Source organism: Mauremys mutica, chromosome 2 (genome assembly GCF_020497125.1).
Source record: "Mauremys mutica isolate MM-2020 ecotype Southern chromosome 2, ASM2049712v1, whole genome shotgun sequence".
In the NCBI taxonomy this organism is placed as follows: domain Eukaryota; kingdom Metazoa; phylum Chordata; order Testudines; family Geoemydidae; genus Mauremys; species Mauremys mutica.
Window position 1 is genome coordinate 285,249,506 of NC_059073.1, and position 21,877 is coordinate 285,271,382.

General features: G+C 46.4%; 1 protein-coding gene across 3 annotated transcripts in view; it reads right to left on the reverse strand.

The window, feature by feature from the left end:
- The window catches only part of CRHR2 (corticotropin releasing hormone receptor 2), a 266,132-nt gene that overhangs the window by 88,078 nt on the left and 156,177 nt on the right, over positions 1–21,877 (reverse strand). For all 3 annotated transcript variants that reach the window (XM_045006108.1, XM_045006109.1, XM_045006110.1), the window contains one exon: positions 17,046–17,152. In XM_045006108.1, the coding sequence (XP_044862043.1) occupies positions 17,046–17,152 (107 nt within the window). The remainder of the gene's footprint in view (positions 1–17,045; positions 17,153–21,877) is intronic.

Genomic DNA, 21,877 nt, shown 5'->3' on the forward strand with positions numbered 1-21,877 from the left:
CAAAGCTAACTTGTATCCAGGTAACAAGAGCAGCGATGTTAGAGCAGAGCGGGTAACACAAGCCCAGCATGGAGCCTGGCTCACTAGCCCGCGCTGAAGCCCAGCCCTGCCCTGAAGCAGTGAGAGGCAAAAAGGCATCTTTTAAAAAGCGGAAGTTAATCCTAGTGAGGAAAATAGAAAGGAGCATAAACTCTGGCAAATGAAGTGTAAAAATATAATTAGGAAGGCCAAAAAAGAGTTTGAAGAACAGTTAGCCAAAGACTCAAAAAGTAATAACAATTTTTTTAAAAGTACATCAGAAGCAGGAAGCCTGCTAAAGAACCAGTGAGGCCACTGGCTGATAGAGATGCTAAAGGAGCACTCAAGAACGCTAAGGCCATTGCAGAGAAACTAAATTAATTCTTCGCATCGGTCTTCACAGCTGAGGATGTGAAGGAGATTCCCAAACCTGAGCCATTCTTTGTAGGTGACAAATCTGAGGTACTGTCCCAGATTGAGGTGTCATTAGAGGAGGTTTTGGAACAAACTGATAAACTAAACAGTAATAAGTCACCAGGACCAGATGGTATTCACCCCAGAGTTCTGAAGGAACTCAAATGTGAAATTGGAGGATTACTAATTGTAGTCTGTAACCTATCATTTAAATCAGCTTCTGCATCAAATGACTGGAAGATAGCTAATGCAACGCCAATTTTTAAAAAAGGCTCCAGAGGTGACCCCGGCAATTACAGGCCGTAGCCTGACTTCAGTACCGGGCAAACTGGTTGAAACTATAGTAAAGAACAAAATTGTCAGACACAGAGATGAATATAATTTGCTGGGGAATAGTCATCATGGTTTTTGTAAAGGGAAATCATGCCTCACCAATCTACTAGAATTCTTTGAGGGGGTCAACAAGCATGTGGACCTGGGGGATCCAGTGGATATAGTGTATTTAGATTTTCAGAGAGCCTTCGACAAGGTCCCTCACCAACAGGGGCGGCTCTAGGGATTTTGCTGCCCCAAGCAAGCCATGGGGGGCGCTCTGCCGGTCGCTGCGAGGGCGGCAGGCAGGCTGCCTTCGGCGGCTTGCCTGCGGAGGGTCCGCTGGTCCCGCGGCTTCAGACCTCCCTCGTCTGCAGAAGGTCCACCGAAGCCGCGGGACCAGCGGACCCTCGCAGGCACGCCGCCAAAGGCAGCCTGCCTGCCGCCCTCGCAGCGACCGGCAGAGCGCCCCCCGTGGCTTGCCGCCCCAAGCACGCGCTTGGCGTGCTGGTGCCTGGAGCCGCCCCTGCTCACCAAAGGCTATTAAGCAAAGTAAGCAGTCATGGGATAAGAAGGAAGGTCCTCTCATGGACTAGTAATTATAATAGGAGATATACCAATCTCCTAGAACTGGAAGAGACCTTGAAAGTCCAGCCCCCTGCCTTCACTAGCAGGACCAAGTACTGATTTTGCCCCAGATCCCTAAGTGGCCCCCTCAAGGATTAAACTCACAACCCTAGGTTTAGCAGACCAATGCTCAAGCCACTGAGCTATCCCTCCCAACTAGTTAAAAGATAGGAAACAAAGGGTAGGAATAAATAGTCAGTTTTCAGAATGGAGAGAGGTAAATAGTGGTGTCCCCAGGAGTCTGTACTGGGCCCAGTTCTATTTAACATATTCATAAATGATCTGGAAAGATGGATAAACAGAAAGGTGGCAAAAATTGAAGATGGTACAAAACTACTCAAGATAGTTAAGTCCCAGGCAGACTGCAAAGAGCTACAAAAGGATCTCTCAAAACTGGGTGACTGGGCAACAAAATGGCCGATGAAATTCAATGTTGATAAATGCAAAGTAATGCGCATTGGAAAACATAATCCCAACTATATGTATAAAATTGATGGGGGTCTAACTTAGTTGTTACCACTCAAGAAAGATCTTGGAGTCATTGTGGATAGTTCTCTGAAAACATCCACTCAACATTCAGCGTCAGTCAAAAAAGCAGACAGAATGTTGGGCATCATTAAGAAAAGGATAGATATAAGACAGAAAATATCATATTGCCGCTATATAAATCCCTGGTACGCCCACATCTTGAATACTGTGCGCAGATGTGGTGGCCCCATCTCAAAAAAGATATATTGGAATTGGAAAAGGTTCAGAAAAGGACAACAAAAATGATTAGGAGCATGGAGCGTTTGCCATATGAGGAGAGATAAGACTGGGACTTTTCAGCTTGGAAAAAAAGAAGACTAAGGGGGATATGATAGAGGTCTATAAAATCATGACTGGTGTGGAGAAAGAAAATAGGGAAGTGTTGTTTACTCCTTCTCATAACACAAGAACAAGGGGTCACCAAATGAAATTAATAGGCAGCAGGTTTAAAAGAAACAAAAGGAAGTATTTTTTCACACAATGCACAGTCAACCTGTGGAACTCTTTGCCAGAGGATGTTGTGAAGGCCAAGACTAACAGGGTTCAAAAAGAACTAGATACATTCATGGAGGATAGATCCATCAATGGCTATTAGCCAGGATGGGCAGGGATGGTGTCCTTAGCCTCTGTTTGCCAGAAGCTGGGAATGAGCACCAGGGGATGGATCACTTGATGATTACCTGTTCTGTTCATTCCCTCTGGGGCACCTGGCATTGGCCACTGTCGAAGACAGGATACTGGGCTGGATGGACCATTGGTCTGACCCAGTATGGCTGCTCTTATGTTCTTCTGCTATTGTTACCCACGCTAGCTGGACTCAAGCTTGCTCAGGTAAACTAGCCCGTGCTCAGCTTTGGCTACGAACACATACCCATAAAGGCAAAGCGATTGAGGTGAAGGCAGGCACGTGCTTCATGTTAGCCCCAATAATACATTATTTCCCTCTTTGTTGAAATACTAATTGCGTTTTTTATTTCATAAAAAAAAATCCTGCCTATTTTTTATGCTCCCACCCGGATTCCTTCTTTTCCATCTATGTTACATTTACAATGTCCTGCACTGTGCTGAGTGCCCTAACAAGGATTCCATTTTCAGTGCCCACAAAACTGCTAACCAGCATAATGCACTCAAAATTCTTCCAGCCGATCTTCAAGGCAGGTAGATGGCAGGGTATCCGACTGGCTGATGCAAAGCCACAATCAGGCATTTAAGACATCTAACTGACCTAAATTTTATGAGCAAAAAGTGAAGCCAGAGTTGGCAAACCCACCATTACTTGGCATACCCGATGGGGTGGGAGCAAAATGACTATACTATTTCTGTACAGGCTTATCCTGGAGCTGTTGAAATCAATGGGAAAGCTCCCATAAAGTTCAATGGCTCAGAATCAGACCCCTAAAAAGAATTTACATCATAATGTTTGTATCAAACATATCCTTTTAATTCATTCCCGGTTCCCTCCATCATTGTATCCATACATTTGTGGTTTTAATATGGAGCCTGTGAAGCCCTTGTTTTCAAACGAGCCCGATTCAGTGAGGACACACATAATTAAAATTAGCAATCATACTAATGTGCCGATGATGTAGAAAGCTAGTTGAATTAATAGAATAATCTGCATGGAATTAATTGAAAACAATGACTTTACTGAAGGCGCCTGGTGGCCTCCTATTAATTCATGTACCGTTCCATTAATAATGATGTCCAATTAAAGAATCTGTTGAAAAGTCTGCCATGAAAAATTTGGCAGGAGAAACTGAACAGAGCTTTGCTGGACTTTCGCGTTCACTGAATGTTACAAGCTGCTAGTGGAAGTCTTCAGCAATATTTAATGAGCCACTTCACAGATGGAACTCTGGCCTCTTTTGCTTTTTCTAGGCTATGCAAAGCTAACGGGCACACCATAAATGGCTCAGATTGGGAAGGCTGCCTTTAAATCCACCCCTTTCCCAGACACAACACCTGTTTCGGTCCACTACTTTCTTTAGCCTGTGTCCGGGCATCCTCAAATACGCTGGGGCTTCCCCAGGGGACATATGTTGTGATCGGGCTGTGTATTTTGGTACTTCTAACAGCTTACAGACGGCGAAAGCATCTGGGTGGTTTGAAAGGAAAATGGTCGTGTTGGTGATAGTTGTCTAGGAGAGCAGAAATATTCCCAAATGGAAGGTTAGGGGAGCCATGCAGGAAGTACTGCAGATGCTCATTCTGGATACTTTCTCTACTGCAGGAGAATAATGGGCCAGTTACTCAGGTTAGAGCTTAATGTGCTGAAGGAAGGGAGAGGGAGCCAGTTATGTCAAGGGTTAATATGTAAATAGACTAATAATAAACAAGGCTCAGGTTTAGTTGCAACATATTTCATATCTACAGTATTTTAAACCACTCCCAGCGAACAGATTATGGCAGGCAGCTGAGCGCTGCTGCCTTTTCTGAAGCTCATTTCTTCTGCGTTCTAGCTGATTCTCAATCTCCACATGCCGAGTGTGGTCGCTGTTTTGCAGTTCACGTGTTAAGACACACACGCTATTACTCCAAGTTTCAAAATGTCCGTGTAAACAATGAAGCACGAAGAACAACTGTAGCACTCGATGACTGTAAATGTTCGTTGTCAGCAATAGTGCGGAGCATTGCAGGGCTGGGTGGCTCTGTACTTAGGAGTACAGCCCTGAGCAGGAGATGACATGTGAAACTGGCCTGCTCCAGGAGTAGCCCTGGGAGGAAGCTCCAGTTTCTTCCCTGCCTTCTCCTTGCCCTGGAGGATAAGGTGGGAAAGTGTGTGTCTATAGGAGAATAGTAATATACCAGCATTCAATTATGCCATCCCTGCACCAGTTCAGCTATGGTGTCCTGCATATTGGGATGGAGAAAGCGGGCAACTGTTGACGCATTCCCCCCTCCCACCCAGCCACCTGCACCAGCATAGGGGCTGTTGGGGAGCAGGAACACAGTGCATCCAGAACCGAGGCGCAGGTGGCCTGCAAACTGGTATCGGGGTACTTACTTTCCCAGAGATGTGCAAGCCTAAATCACAAGCCAGCACATAGCAAATCAAGCCGCAGTCCTTGCTTTAGTGATCTGACAATCCGAAGTGATCATGACAAGGACACTGGGGAAGAAAGGACAAGGAGGAGGAATACACAGGAGACAGCTATAGGGTTGCCAGTAGGCTGGTGCAATGTTTGAATATCGGGGAAGCAGTGTGACCTAATAGCCAAGGCCCCAAACTAAGCTTCAAGGGGCCTGGGTTCTATTCGAAATTATGGACAAGTCATGGACAACAAACAAAAATTCACAGACCGTGGCCTCTCCATGACCTTTACTCTAAACACCACGGATTAAATCTTAGCTGGGAGGGGGCCCAGGAAACCGCTGCTCAGGGGGGCAACCAGGGGGCTGCTGCTCTGGGGGACCCCCGGGGCCAGCACCACTGCCAGCTGCTGCTCAGGCCATCTGCATGGCCAGCGGCACCAGCCACTGCTCGGGTGGTCCCCGTGGCCAGCAGCCGGAGCCACTGAGCAGCGGCTGCTGTGGCCACCATGTAGGGTGACCAGGGGTCCGGTTTTCAACCGGAACTCCAGGTCAAAATGGGACCCCTGCGGCTCCGGTCAGCACCGCCGACCAGGCCATTAAAAGTCCGGTCGGCAGCGCTGCAGCGCTAAGGCAGGCTTCCTGTGGCACTCTGGAAGCAGCCAGCAGGTCCAGCTCCTAGGTGGCTTTGGTTTTGTTTGGTTATTTGATCATGAATTTAAGTCTTTCAAGGTTGTTACCTTTATTGAAGATTTTTCTCTCCTGGATATTTGTGAAAAAAAGAATGAGAATTTTGGATTTTGGCAAATGCAAGAAACAAAACAAGAAAATTAACTTACAAAAGAGTGGGAATGTTCAGTAAAGCTACAGTATAAAATGCACACGAAGAAAGGAAGGGAAGAAAAACGGGATTTAAAAAAGAGAAGAATCTAGGGATTTGATAAAAATACAGGCTCCAGTCCTCTATGCATGACAGAAAATGCCTTCACGTGCCCTTGTTCCATAGTATAGAGTTCTCACATCAAGCTGGCTTAGTTTGTGGTCTGATCCACTGCTCAGTTTCTGGTTTTCCTGATTCCCAATGTCTCAAATTGTGGCTGTGTAACCATCATGCTTATGCTTATCCAGATGAACCCCCCCTCGCTCTTGATTTGAATTTTCCGGGCCTGAAGGTCGGGAGGCAATTTCTGGCAGGAGGAGGAGGAGTGGGGGAAAGAAGGAACAGCAGCAGCTGGCTGGAGGAAAGAAGGCATGGAACCAGAACACTGAAGCATGTGCGGAGGAATGGGTCGGGAGCTAAGAAGGCACACAAAGAGGCCCAGAAGAGCTGCCGGCTCTCCGTGCCAACCAATAGGAGAGCACAGGGCCATGGATGCAATAGGAAGAAGCTATGTGCCAACAGCCAGGAGGACAGTGAAGGATGGTGAATGAGGGAGGGAACCTAGTGACAGAGGATGTGGAGAAAGCTAGTGTACTCAATGCTTTTTTTGCCTCTGTCTTCACAGACAAGGTCAGCTCCCAGACAGCTGCACTCTGCAGCATGGTATGGGGAGGAGGTGACCAGCTCTCTGTGGAGAAAGAAGTAGTTCGGGACTATTTAGAAAAGCTGGATGAGCACAAGTCCATGGGGCCGGATGCACTGCATCCGAGGGTGCTAAAGGAGTTGGCCGATGAGATTGCAGAGCCATTGGCCATTATCTTTGAAAAATCATGGTGATCGGGGGAGGTCCCGGACGACTGGAAAAAAGCTAATGTAGTGCCCATCTTTAAAAAAAGGGAAGAAGGAAGATCCAGGGAACTACAGGCCAGTCAGTCTCACCTCAGTCCCTGGAAAAATCATGGAACAGGTCCTCAAGGAATCAATTCTGAACCACTTAAAGGAGGGGAAAGTGATCAGGAACAGTCAGCATGGATTCACCAAGGGCAAATCATGCCTGACTAACCTAATTGCCTTCTATGATGAGATAACCGGCTCTGTGGATGAGGGGAAAGCAGTGGATGTGCTATTTCTGGACTTTAGCAAAGCTTTTGATACAGTCTCCCACAGTATTCTTGCCAGCAAGTTAAAGTATGGGCTGGATGAATGGACGGTAAGGTGGATAGAAAACTGGCTAGATGGTCGGGCTCAATGGGTAGTGATCAATGGTTCCATGTCTAGTTGGCAGCCGGTATCAAGTGGAGTGCCACAAGGGTCGGTGCTGGGGCCGGTTTTGTTCAATATCTTCATTAACGATCTGGAGGATGGTGTGGACTGCATCCTTAGCAAGTTTGCAGATGACACTAAACTGGGAGGAGTGGTTGATATGCTGGAGGGTAGGGATAGGATACAGAGGGACCTAGACAAATTAGAGGATTGGGCCAAAAGAAATATGATGAGGTTCAACAAGGACAAGTGCAGAGTCCTGCATTTAGGATGGAAGAATCCCATGCACTGCTACAGACTAGGGACCGAATGGCTGGGCAGCAGTTCTGCAGAAAAGGACCTAGGGGTTACGGTGGACGAAAAACTGAATATGAGTCAACAGTGTGCCCTTGTTGCCAAGAAGGCTAATGGCATTTTGGGTTGTATAAGTAGGGGCATTTCCAACAGATCGAGGGATGTGATCATTCCCCTCTATTCAGCACTGGTGAGGCCTCATTTGGAGTACTGTGTCCAGTTTTGGGCCCCACACTACAAGAAGGATGTGGATAAATTGGAGAGAGTCCAGCGGAGGGCAACAAAAATGATTAGGGGGCTGGAGCACATGACTTATGAGGAGAGGCTGAGGGAACTGAGATTGTTTAGCCTGCAGAAGAGAAGAATGAGGGGGGATTTGATAGCTGCTTTCAACTACCTGAAAGGGGGTTCCAAAGAGGGTGGATCTAAACTGTTCTCAGTGGTAGAAGATGACAGAACAAGGAGTAATGGTCTCAAGTTGCAGAGGGGGAGGTTTAGGTTGGACATTAGGAAAAACTTTTTCACTAGCAGGGTGGTGAAGCACTGGAATGGGTTACCTAGGGAGGTGGTGGAATCTCCTTCCTTAGAAGTTTTTAAGGTCAGGCTTGACAAAGCCCTGGCTGGGATGATTTAGTTGGATTTGGTCCTGCTTTAAGCAGGGGATTGGACTAGATGACCTCCTGAGGTCCCTTCCAACCCTGAGATTCTATGATTCTATGATTCTATGATTCTATGGTGAATAATGAGGAATCCAGCAGGACAGACCATTGGGGATGGCTATACATTGAGGGGGTTCTGCTTTCTGGAAACTAAAGGGTTAAATTGCCTTTAAATCTTCCCCATAGTTTAGGCATGTCATACATAGTCCAGCAGAGGAGTACAGCTCCAGTAGCAATTCCCAAACAGATGGATTTTTACGCTGGGAAATGCTAAGAAAACACGTTCACAGTCGCCACCCGAGCAACCAGCCTGGGAACACAGTCCCCAACTCAGCAAAGCACTTCAGCGTGCCTGTAAGTGGTTTGCTGAATAGAGAAGGACTCAAGCAGCCGCTTATGTTCAGTGCTGAACCAGGGCCACGATCTATTCAAAGCAAACCAACACTCCTGAAATGGCCTAAGTAACTCTATTGAGCAGAATCTATGGAACTGCAAAATCCTGACACCTTCTCCAGGGTCTCAGTTTTTGTAATCACGAAGTGTGTAAGGAGTTTTAACGTATCAGGGTCATATAGGCAGCACTAATGGATGTACTCCAAGAGACTTAACTAATACATTGCACTGTTGCCGTACACTGTAGTCACCAGTCCAGGGAGCATCCATTACCAAATATTTTTAGAAAGCATGATTTATAAAGCTGGAATAGACAAGCTGGAAATCCAGTATGCTAACACCGAGGCCGATTTTGTCCCATGGCTTAGTTAATGTGCTGCATCTGAGTGCATGACATGGCACTGCTTCATTATCCTCTCCTTGTTCTATGCAGAAATGGATCAGAGAAAGTTAATTTAATACTTAAGCAGTGATTGCACAGATTATGGTTTTTTTGCTCTCACTACGTACATCACTAATTATATGATAACATCTCATGTTTTTATATACACCCCGTCCAGAAAATTCTTGCATGTGTCATCATCTGTCTTATGATTTCTACTGAAAATATAGCACAATTTTAAAGGACTACAGAAGAAATTTGTACAAAGTAATTCTTCACACTGATACGCCAGCGACTCAAACACCCCCTGAAAAATAAAATTGAAACACTAACACAAAGAAATCAGGCAAATAAAACAAGCAATTAATACCCTAAGTAGATTATTTTTTTTACCCTATAAAGGGAGACGTGCCAGAGATGCTATAGAGTCCAACAGGGACTTTGCAATTGCTCCTGATTTTACTGGGAAGGCATCCAGATACTATGGTGATGGGTGGCAGGACAAAACCCTAAAATTAGATTAGATAAAATAGAACACTGTGTGCGCACAGACACTGAACATCTGCATTGACACTGAAGTCAATGAGAATTGCAAGTGCTCAACGTTTCTGGGGAAAAATCAGGACTTTTTTACTTAAGTGTCTAATTTTAGAGACCCAGGTTTGAAAATATTCATTCTGGTTGCTCTTTTCATAAATACCTTATGTCATTGGCTCTCAACCTTCCCAGACTACTGTACCCCTTTCAGGAGTCAGGGATTTGTCTTGAGTACCCCAAGTTTCACCTCACTTAAAAACTACTTGCTTAGACAAAAATACAAAAGTGTCACAGCGCACTACTACTGAAAAATTGCTGACGTTCTCATTTGTACCATATCATTATAAAATCAGTCTATTGGAATATAAATATTGTATTTACATTTCAATGCTGAAAATACAGAGCAGCATAAACAAGTCACTGTCTGTATGAAATTTTTGTTTGTACTGGCTTCACTAGTGCTTTTTATGTAGCCTGGTGTAAAACGAGGCAAATGTCTAGATGAGTTGATGGAAGACCTCTGCGTTCCCCCAGGGGTATGCGTACCCCGGTAAAGAACCACTGCCTTATGTTAGGGTCTTTTGTAAAGTAAATGATGCTCCCAGCTGCTGATTTACACTTACCACTATCATGGTAGAAACTGAAATTTCGACTTTCTCTACGATAGGGAAATATTTCAAAAACTTTCCCAGCATTTCCAAGACTAGTTGATCTCCACGGGTATTAGCAACAGAGGGAGGACTGGGGTAGACAGGCCTCTGGCATGTTAGGAAATGTGTCATCTAATCTTGCACAAAGCAGATCTATTCAATATGGTGCTTAAAAGGCTGGCACCCCGTCTACACTAGGGCTCCCAATGCTGCTAATACCAGTAGCGCTGAACCAAAATTTCCTTGTTTTAGACTTGGCTTCTGAGCGTGTAGTCCATTAACACAGCCCCACATACATACACTGTTAATGGTTTGTATTACCGTAGGACCTAGATACCCCAAGTCTCATTGGAACCCCACTGTGTTAAGTGCTGTACATAATTCCTGCCCTGAGAAACACACAGTCTAGACCAGAGGTGGGCAAACTACGGCCCACGGGCTGGACCGTCCTGCCCGGCTCTTGAGCTCCTGGCTGGGGAGGCTAGTCCCCAGCCCCTCCCCTGCTGTCCCCCCTCCGCCGCAGCCTCAGCTCGCTGTGCTGCCAGTGATCTGGGCTGGGGGGGCGGGGGCGCTGCGTGGCGGGATCTGGCCGGGTGGCACAGCTGCCAGATATGCTGCTCTGAGAGGCATTGTAAGGGGGCGGGGAGCGGGGGAGGGGGGGTTGGATAAGGGGCAGGGTGTCCTGGGGGGCAGTCAGGGGACAGGGAGCATGGGGTGGTTGGATGGGGTGGAGGTTCTGGGAGGGGTGGTCAGGGGACGGGGAACAGGGGGGGTTGGATAGGCGTGGGAGTCCCGGGGGCCCTGTCAGGGGGCGGGGGTGTGGATAGGGGTTGGGGCAGAAGGGGGGGTTGGATAGGGGGTGGGGTCCTGGGGGGGCGATTAGGGGCGGGGGTCCCGGGAGGGGGAGGTCAGGGGACAAGGAGCAGGGGAGGTTGGATGGGTGGGGGATTCTGAGGGGGGCAGTCAGGAGGCGGGAAGTGGGAGGGGGCAGATCGGGGGCGGGGGCCAGGCTGTTTGGGGAGGCACAGCCTTCCCTACCCGGCTCTCCATACAGTTTTGGAACCCCGATGTGGACCTCCGGCCAAAATGTTTGCCCACCCCTGGTCTAGACCGACAAAGGATGGCAGGGGAAAGAGGAAGACAGTGAGTTGCCCAAGGTCGCAGAGTAGGTATGTGGCAGAGCAAGGACTAGTACTCAGCTTTCCCAGACCAGTGCCCTTGCCCCTAGTCCATACTGCATCTGATGTACTATAGGAGCTTCAGCCCTTTTGTTCCCTAACACAAAAGGTTGTAACAATGCCTCTCTAGTATCTAATTAGGTAGCGTTTCCTTGCAGAGCTCTTTCCTTCAGTCTTGCAGCAGGAGGGGAAACTTCAACAGAAACACATAATGGACGGTGCCGAATTCTGCATCCTTAAACCTACAAACTGAGTGCTCAGCTTCAGTCTGTCCCCGAGCATCTTTTTAACACGTCTTGGCACCGCCAGCTTTTGCAATAGAGTCTCAAATACGCCACTTGTTTAAGTCACCATTTAAGGGCATTTTTCATTTTTCATGCCCTGCTGTGATAACTGGCAGACAGAAGTGGATTAAATGAGGTTAGCGAGAGAATGGCATAATGCGCACACCTGCTACATTGCATTCATCACAGGGAGTTGCTCTTTTCCCTTGCAAGTGTGAGTGCTGCTGTACAGAAAGGTATATTCAGATGCGTAAATGTCTGAGCCTATATTGCTATGATCACATCAAATGTGGCGAACTTTTAAGTCTCAGTCACTATTAATTCCGCAAGGTCTCTGCGCAATTTGGTAAATTCCCCAGGGTTCAGTATTTGTTAATGCAATGTCCTAGTACTCCATGTTATTAAGCCATCTCTGCAGGGATGCGCTGCCCCTCCCTTGACTGGTTTCTGTATGCCACTCAATCATCTCTTTCCTCCTTACCAGCGATACTGCATCAGCTAGCAGAGTTTTCTCAGCAGCCTACGGATCAAGACAGTCAAAGGGACTCCTGTGACTTGGGGGAATGGAGAGCGGGCCCTTCTGCTTCCAAAAACACAGGCTCTTATCAGAGAAGCAAAAGGGGAATCTTGGTTAGTCCCCTCATGGGGTTTCAGAGCCCAGGCAGCAGCCCGAGCCCAAAGGTCTACGCTGTAATTTTTATTTCTGCAGCCCGAGCCCACTAACCGGCCCAGCCGGAGCCACGCCATGGGTCTTTTATTGTAGTGCAGAAGTACCCACCGACACTTAGAGCTGGCTGAAAAATGGCAAACGCTTTTTATGAAAAACATTTGAAATATTTTGAAAAAAAAAAAGGCAAAAATATGAAAGTTAGAAAAAATGAGATCAGCTCTACAAACACTTAGAGCATCTTATTCCAACCCCTGGACAGCCTGGCCACGCTTACACAAGCCTTGTAAAATTCTGTTTGCCCCAGGTCAGCAACTTTGTCAGGCAAGCACCTCCCGCCAGTCACCACCACGGCATTAAGGGTGGTCTCAAGAAGATTTTTGTGCCTGGGCTGATAAATTCTCATGATAACGCTGCAAGGCTGCACGTATACAGCAACGAGCGCGTTAAGGCTTTCCCCATTTTCATGTAAAAACCTGTTGCCTGACTCATTCAAACACGAGCTCACATTTTCCCTTTTCCACCTAGAGTTCTTAAAATTCACAGAGTTTTACCATCCACTCCTGGCACAGCAAGGATGCAGGCGTTCCCCAGAGCAAAAGTTATAACAACATTGGTTCCCGGCTGCCGGGTCTCAGTGATCATGGCAATGGGGTTGGTCAGTGCTAATAACGGTCATTGACAGCTGTCTAGCTGCAAGCTGTCACAGCATCCTTGTCTTACAGGAAGGAAAGCATTTTACAAGGGAGTTAATGATTGCCAAACCCCCACCCCCAGGGTGCCAGTCACATGTCAGGTGTACTACCAGGTGCTAGCCCTGCTTGGTCCCAAAAACCACTCAGACACATGGCTCAGGGAAAGGGTCCTTTGCCAGCGTTGGTAGGAAAGGGAAGGGCAGTCTAGTGGAGACGGGACTTTTCAGGCCTAGTGCCTGAGATGCTCGCTCCAGTCCAGTCTCTAGACAAACAAATAGGAGCTTGCGGGTTTCTAAGCCAGGCTCAGTTAGTCTCTCTCATTGAGGCCGCTCCGCACTGGCTCCTTGCGCAGCCACTAATGCTCCCCCCCCACAGACTTGCACCCAGTCACAGCCTGGTCCAGACGCAGCTCTGCACATGGTTGCTGGGCATTCTGCTTCCAATTCAGCTTCTCTCCAGCTCCCAGCTCGCCACATGGCTGCTGCTTCAGCTTCTCTGCAGCTCCTGGCTACCCGGGCAGCTGCTGCTCTCAGAGGGTTGCCAACTTTCTAATCGCACAAAACTGAACACTGGCCTTCCCCAAGGCCCTTCCACTTCTCCAAGGTCCCAGCCCTCGCTCGGTCCATCCCCCCTCCCTCTGTCGCTGGCTCTCCCCCACCCTCACTCACTTTCACTAGGCTGGGGCAGGGGGTTGGGGTGTGGAGGGGGGTTTGGGCTCTGGGAAGGGGGTGCAGGGTCTGGGTGGGGCCAGAAATTAGGGGTTCATGGTGCGGGAGAGGGCTTCAGGCTGGGGCAGGGGGTTGGAGTACAGGGGGGTGAGGGCTCTGGCTGGGATGTGGGTTCTGGGGTGGGGCCAGAGATGAGGGATTTGGGGTGCAAGAGGGGGCTCTGGACTGGGGCTGAGGGGTTCGGAGTGTAGGAGGAGGTGTGGGTGTGGGCTCTGGGGTGGGGTCGGGGATGAGGGATTTGGGGTGCAGGAGGGGGCTCAGGGCAGGGGCAATGAGTTGGGGGTATGAGGAGGGTTGCGGGGTGTGGGTTCCGGGAGGATGTTTGGGTGCAGGAGGGGCTCTGGGCTGGGGCAGGGGGTTGGGGTGCAGGAGGAGGTGCACTTGGTTATGTGTGGGTAGGATGTGTGTGTGTAGAGGGATGATTTAAGCCTTTAATGTCTGTGCCTAGAATATGCAGCCCTTGAGTTAACACGGTAGCAAGGCACCATGCAATCGGCACTGAGTAAGACTCCAAAGCACACGGCAGAAGACAAGCACCATGGAACAAACGCACCTGGCCCCTGCAGGGAGAGCCCACTGCTTCTTTTAAATGGCTATTATTCCTCAGGAACACATGTCAGGCTGGCAGCACCAGGGAAGGAGGTCCGCTGCTCTGCCCCTAAAACAGCACAGGTTTACCTGGCACTGCCTCAGCCTGGACCTTGAGGGACCACCTTAAGGAATGAGCCGGTAGTTTAACCTCTTTGTCCGTTAGATTAGAGCATTGGCTTCTCTGATAGGGACATCTGGTTGACTGGGTACTCAACTGATAGCCCATAGCCCTATTTCACACAGGCCATTAAAGAGTCATCAGGTGGTAATGACTTGTAAGTCACTACTGGCTTTGGGCCTGATGCTCCCTTCTACCTGCCCTGCCAGAGCAAAAGGAAAAGCTGACAGACTGGGGGTGAGAAGATGGAGCAGCAGCTCCACAGCATATTCCCCATCCATTGGAGCTTTCCTTCCATGGCAACTGTGGCTTGGGAGCAGGCATGTCACAGAGCTAAGGACATGGGGTTGTGGGGGGAAGGGGAGAAGAGGAAGACAGCTAGAAATGAACAGGTCTGGTTCTGGCGGGTGGTTCTACTACTGCTTGTAGCATTTAGTCCTGCTTGTTTTATGAGAGAATATTCTGAATTCCCTTATTTTTTGCTATTTAATCAGTGTCCTCACACATCCAGAATAAAAAACAAAAACAAAAAAAATAGAAAAAAGCCACCGCTGTTTTGCTTGTAGAATACATTTTTAGGGAAAATGTGTGAAATATTTTTTGGGTAAAAAAAAAAAAAGAACCGCGCAACGGGAATCTGGACCACGGCCAATGGACCCGATCCTCAGCTGCTGTGAGGGCAGCTCCGCTGAGATCAATGGAGCTTATGCTGATTTACACCAGCCAAGGATCCAGTGCAATATTCGTAGGGACTTTTGATACTAAAATGACCCAGATGTGTCATTTTGTATGGTACAACAGATGATCATTTTAAAACACGTTAGTATTAGGTAATATATTAATTCATGGCATCTATAAAGGTAGCAGATACAACTTTTAGATAATGTTTTCACCTCTTAGCTCAGTACTACAGTGATGAACATGGGATATGAGTCTATCTAGAACAGAAACCACTAAAATACTGCAATCATTTTTAATACAAAACTCTGAAGTTGACTGCTGGGCTTAAGGCTCAAAGTTTACAAGGCAAAAGACTAATTTAGAAGAGAGCAACTAGGTTACTTCTATATTAGAAGCTAGGCAAATTATACATTTATGAAGAATTATCTAATTGCGGCTTCCTTATTTACTTAGGCATTTATAAAAGATTTAGATTCAGAGAGGGAATGTAGTTAAAATGAATTATCTGCATCTTTTATTAGATATAAATTAACCAAGGTGCCCAGACATTATGGTGATTAATGATATAGAGACAGTAAAGAGTCTGGAAGGTTAAAATGTCAGATGCCTTCTTGGAGAGCTCTCAGATATATTGGACGATAATGTTTTTTCTTCCACTATTCTAGTATGGATGTTCCATGAAAGAATTGGGGGGGGGGGAAGAGGAGATGATGGGTCAGATGTTGATAAATTCGTTACTCTTTGTAGGGTGGCCCAAGAGCAGGATTTCAAGTAGGCGCCGCAGCATGATGGGCCAAATTCTGCAGCAATGTTAACTCATGCCATCTTCATGAAAAACACCCTTCATTGCCATCAAGTGATCCCTACAAAAGCCACACACAACTATGGCTCCCAGCTGAAAACAGTCAATGATGTAAAATTAACCAGTGGTTCTCCCAGCAGTCCCATATCCTCTCCCCAGGCCTTGCTCTCCCGGTGGTAACTTCTGCTCCCAACATAGAGGAGAGCTCATATCTGGTTTCAGTGATTCACCTCCCCTTAGTCCTGGGCCCTGGGTGCCCAGTGATGATGGTGGTGTAAGAACCTACACAGAAGAGAAATCTGAAGGTCCTTATTCAGTTTATGCACAGTTCCTATTTAGGTGAACTCCTAAGGATTTCAAAGGGAGAAGGATCATTTCTGAGCACTGTAAAAGGTGGAGGAAGTCGATAGTTGCCACAATGGGCTTGATCCACTGAAGTCAATGGAAAGACTCCACTGACTTCATTGGCTCACACCCAGTTCGTACATGAAGCTCCTGACTGCGTGCAGATGATTATGCGCACACCCATTCAGAACGCTGGCTAGGCTGGTGAAGGGACTTAACAGAAATTAACACGGGTGGTGCCAGCAAGGGTTTTCGTCAAAGGACAACACATGTGACCAAAACAGAGATTTAGTCCAGTCCCAGGACCCTGAGTGCGGGGCTCCCTTCCTTCTCACGGGCAGGCTCCTGCGTCTCTCTGTCAAACGCCAATATATAGTGCTTCCTCTGAGAGCCAGTGCAAGAGCCAGGGAAGCTTCAATTAGGATCAGGGTTTATTCTTTGCAGGCTGGTCACTGGGGGGTGACAATCCCAAACACTTAGCGAGTTTTCATCCATTCTAATGGGGGCGATGGAACAGGTAAAACTGATCCGAAACCCACTGGAGTCAAAGGAAAGACTCCCAATGACACGAGTGCGCTTTGGATCAGGCACTCACTCATCAGCTAGCATGTAACACGCCTCATTTCCATGCATTTGCATAGCAATTTGCAAGCTGACCCACTCAAATACCAGCTCACGTATCCTTCCCTTATCAAGTGCTCTTTGCATTCACAGGTTCTCTGCTGTAGCATTAAATCATTCAGTTTTACTTCTGAATACAAATAGGGCTCTTCGCCCTCAGAGCAGCAGCACATCACTGATCTATTATATGTACACTAATCAGTGGAAACGCCATACACAGTGAGAAGAATTAGATCTATACAGTTTTCCAACACCATACACAATCCGGAGGATGTTATCACAGGGACTGAGTAACATGAAATCGTCACACACCCAAGAAAATTAACCGAATATGAATAGATTACTCACCTCAAGCACAAGAAAAGCATAAAGGCAACAATAAGCGCTCCTATAGATATACAGTGCCCCAGGTAGTTTATGATGAGAGCAATCTTGTAATGGAGTGCATACTTCCTCTGGAGGCAAAGAGATAACATGATTAAATCAGCAGAGTCTCGGGGCACCGACATTAAGGAACAGTTAATCAGTTTAGGAAACTATAATTACTTTTCTTGATTTTAAGATGATGTTATTATAATGACCCAAGGGCTACAGTTTATGGATTAGCCAAGCATATTGTCCGGACATAAACAAGCAGTTCTAACCACAACGTATGTTTCAGTTTGGATTTTTTTCCATACAGATCTGGCCAAACAGAACTTTTCTGTGGAATTTCAACAGGCTTCAGTATTACCTGGCTTACATCTTCACACCTTAAAGCCAGCCATGGTGTCAAAGGCACGGGACACTCTGGAAAGACAAACTTCTCACGATTCCAACAGGAAACGAGATGGCAAAATGTATTTTCTTTGTTAGCTGTCCAGATATTATTTATTCAGTAGCCAGTGTTAAGGTCAGGCTGGTTTCCCTTATATTATCTCTAATGGTTAAAGTTTTCTCATGAAAATAAATAATAAATAATATTCTGTGTCATTGAAGCACTTTGCAAACTAAGGGCTTGATCCTTCAAACTCGTATTTGAATTCATAAAGATTTGAAAGAGCTGGAATCTGGTGATCTGAGCACAGGACCGGGAGCCCCCAAATTCTAAACCCATTTTGACAGTGATTGCTCGGTGGCAAACTTTCATGTACATTTCTCTCTGCCACAGGGTATTGTAAAAATAAATCAGCTAGGCCCTGATCCTGCAGACACAGGTCTAGTTTTAAGCACATGAATACGCCCATTGAAATCAATGGGATTAGTTTTGTGTTTAACTGATTAATTTTTACAACAAATACATAAAAGATTGCCTGTCTGTGAGCTGCAGTAGAAAGAAGCAGCCCATACTTCATGCTAGTGGGTGGTAGGAATGCAGTATTAAAATGAACACTAGCACTGGTAGAAAGCCAGCAAGGATTTTCCATTGAAAAATCTTAAAATAAAGAGAAACATTTTCTTTTTGTTCCAATTTTTCATTGAATTTATACGTTTTTTGACTAAATGGAAAATTTTCAGTTTCTCCCCCCTTTCTATCATTTTTCCCTCCCCACACTTGGTCCCACTGGAAGGCAAAATTTAAAAAAAAAAGAGAAAGGGAGAGGAAGCTTCAGAAAATGAAAAGCAATTTTTTTTTGGGTTGTCAAAACCCAACAATTTCTGTTTCCCATCAAAACTCCCTTAGGCCAAAATGAAAATTTCCATCAAAAATTCTTATTTCAGTTGAAAAATCCTTTGTCGTCACATAAGATTTTGAGGAATGATTTTTCCAGCAGCTGATTTAAATAGCTTTCTCAGTACTGAAAAATGAAACACCTGCCCCCCTTCAGCAGCTCCCTAGAAAGACTGCCCTGCAGGCAACATTTTCATGATCAAATCTACCTAAGTCTTCAGCAGACAGCATAATATGCTGTCCTTTGAGAGAACTAAGTTATATGTGGAGGGGGAGTTAAGTGCATTCTGAAATCCCCTAAACTCTCATCCTCATCTGCCCATTTCTGAATAGCCCTGAGAAAGAACAGAAACAAGAATCAAACAACCTGACCTTTATTATACCAAAGTCATCGGATAACCAAAGGGAGAAGGAATGGCTTACAATTTGAACTGTACCTAACTCATCAAATGGCACTTTGCATACATCATTCATGTAAAATATATTGATCCGATGCATTACAGTCTTCATTTTTTTGCTTAAATGCCATTTGAATGCTAAGCACTTTCTGGAAATAATATAATATTTCGTCCTGCCCAGAAGAGCTTACATTGTAAATTAGGTATTACTCATCTCATTTGCGTCATGACTATTATTTTAACTTTGCACATACTGTACAGTGTTACAGTTTTGAAGACAAACTTTGAAAATATGAACTTCCTTTTCAAACACTGGCACCGGAGAGGAAAAAGGACCGCCTTTGCTGTTGGTGATGCTAAAAACAGACTCAGGTTTTCCCCAAGGCAAACTCAGAACCCGTAGAGAGAAACATGGTATTAATGCCTGTAAAACACTGGGCTGATATGGTGGTAAAGCCACCCATGGCCTGCCTATGCTAGAGTTCACATCACATGTAGAAACTGGAGCAACAGCAGCAGTGCTGCAAAACATTGACACTTTTTTCCTACAGACAACATACCCGTCCCCCCACTCAATGAAAGCTCTGCTAATGAACTGTATGTTGCAGCCCCAACCCCGCCCTTCCCCATGTCTTGTTCACATAGAGGATAATAATCTACTGCTGCTGCCAGACAGATTACACCTTCAGTTCAAGTAGCGGATGTCAGTTTTGCACTGCTGAAGTTACCAGGGTAAAATCCTGCTGCTAGCTCATGAGGCAGCTCTTAACACTAACAAGTGGATAAAGAGTCACCTGGTATACAGAATAACATGGCCATGTCATATCAGCCATGTCTACCGGACAGGCACAGCTCATGCTACACACACTAGAATGGGACCGATTGGCTGATATGACATAGTCACAATCATTACTAATAATGTGGTCATGATGCACATATAGTGACATTGTTTCGAGTCAGCCTCTATCAGTTAAACTGGGACCAGGTGCAGGAAAACCAATTCAGTGTCTTGGATTCACAGGGCTGGTCCAAACGATCTCTTTACAGCCAGAGTTCAAACAAATGCAAGATGCCTTTCTTCCTTCAAGAGACTCTCCCTGTCCCACCCGGGTTTCTGATTCCCTAATCTCTCCAAACCATCATGGCCAACGACTCAACAGCTGACTGTAATCATAGCTCCACTTAACCGAGCACATCTCCCCAGCCTGAGCTGGATCTCATTTTCTGCTGGTCGAGTCCCCAGGCAGTTCCTGCAGAAAGGGCAGGTATCTCTAACCCCGCTGAAGCCCTTTGCAGGCTTTGCAGAGTGTCTGGTCAGTCTAGATTTCATCCCATAGCTGCACTGAATCATCATGTCTAGGAGCCCTGACTGTTAGTGCTGGCACTGTCCACTGCCTTGGTTATACTGCACACAACACACACATCTTCTAGCGTCTCTTGAAGGGCTGGTTTGAATTGACCTGTGAGACAAAGGAAAACTAGGAGCCCAGTTGTCTATGCTAACTCAAGGCTTCTGTATTGTCTCCCAAAATATTCCTCTAGGCTCCTGGGGGCTTTGACATCCCATGTACCCTTTTGATACACAACCACGTTTGTTGGCTCCTGCTTTATCTCCTAACACAGCCACTTCTCGCCCCTTCTCTCTTAGCAATGTCAGAACATGGTCGCCCACCAAGCTTACGCAGAACAAAACCAGATGTGCCCTGTGCGCAGGTGCAGCTACCGAAAGTCCCCCTTTTACAGCACCCTGTGCACTCTCGCATGGCCTGCAAATGAGAACAGTAGTTCAGGCCAGTTATGGGTAAGGTTTCCACGAGGGGGGAGGGATAGCTCAGTGGTTTGAGCTTGGCCTTGCTAAACCCAGGGTTGTGAGCTCAGTCTTTGAGGGGCCTGCTTAGAGATCTGGGGCAAAATCAGTACTTGGCCCTGCTAGTGAAGGCAGGGGGCTGGACTCCATGACCTTTCAGGGTCCCTTCCAGCCCTATGAGATAGGTGTATATCTCCATATATTATAAGCAGAGGGGCTGAGCTGAAACCATACATCAATTTCCCTGGATGGTGCTGAACAGTTGTCAGATGATAAGGACTTCTGGTCACCCAAAAGTGCAGGGGGTGGGGCACTGCCCATCACTCAGGGGGAATTTAGAAGTTGAGTGACCAGAATATGATGCACAAGCCATCTCCATTTACATAAGGGGCCCCGCTTCAGTGGGACTATTCTTGAGAGTAAGTTAAGCATGTGTGTTTGTGGAACTCCCTCATGAGTGTGTGCTAAAAGCCGCCACCCCCCCCCCCATGTGTCTCTTATTGCCCCAGCTAGTGCTTTTTGCTCTGCAGGTTTCCAGTTCCGTTCCTGGTGCACCAGTCACATTTGAAGAATCAGAGCCCAGCCTGCTCTGAAGATAAGGATTTAGGCTCCTGAGCATAATCATCCAGGCCTGAAAATGGCACCTTTTTATATTAAAAACAGATTGATGGATGTGGTCACTTGGCATCAACTCACTGATCTGTGGCATCTGTTAGGGTTATTCAGTAACAACAGCGCATGCCTGTGGGTGCATCTCACTTTAAATCAAAAAGGACATTACAAGGAATCTGTGGGGAACACATTTGTTCACAAATCAACCCAGGTTTTATTCTGACATCTGAGCGCCAGTTAGGTGTTTCAAGAATATTCATAAACTTTAATACTTGTAAAGTTTGTCATAACCCTTTAAGGATCTACTAAATGAGTTTTTAAGCTTTAGCAAACACAGAAGGTTTTTTGAGTAGGGGGAATCACAGCTTTTATATACTTAAGAAAAAGGTGGCTTAAAAAGTTTAAAATCCTAGCGGCAGGATTTTAAAGCAAAGAGCAAAGGAGAAAATCCCCTACTGCAGTGGCAACACCTATCCAATCCCTGCAAACAAAGCTCTTCTGCATTTGCCTTTACTAGGATGTTAACTGTTCAAAGTCATGCAAGAAAAAGAAGACGTGGGTTTAGAATGGGTTTCCCTGGACAGGAACAGCAAAAGATACTATTTGGGCTTGAGTGCACCACACCTGCCTGACCTAAGTTAAAGGAAACATATTTCTTGCATTAAAATCACCTTCCCCCATCCAGTGCACCAGTCAGTTTCAGGATAGATCT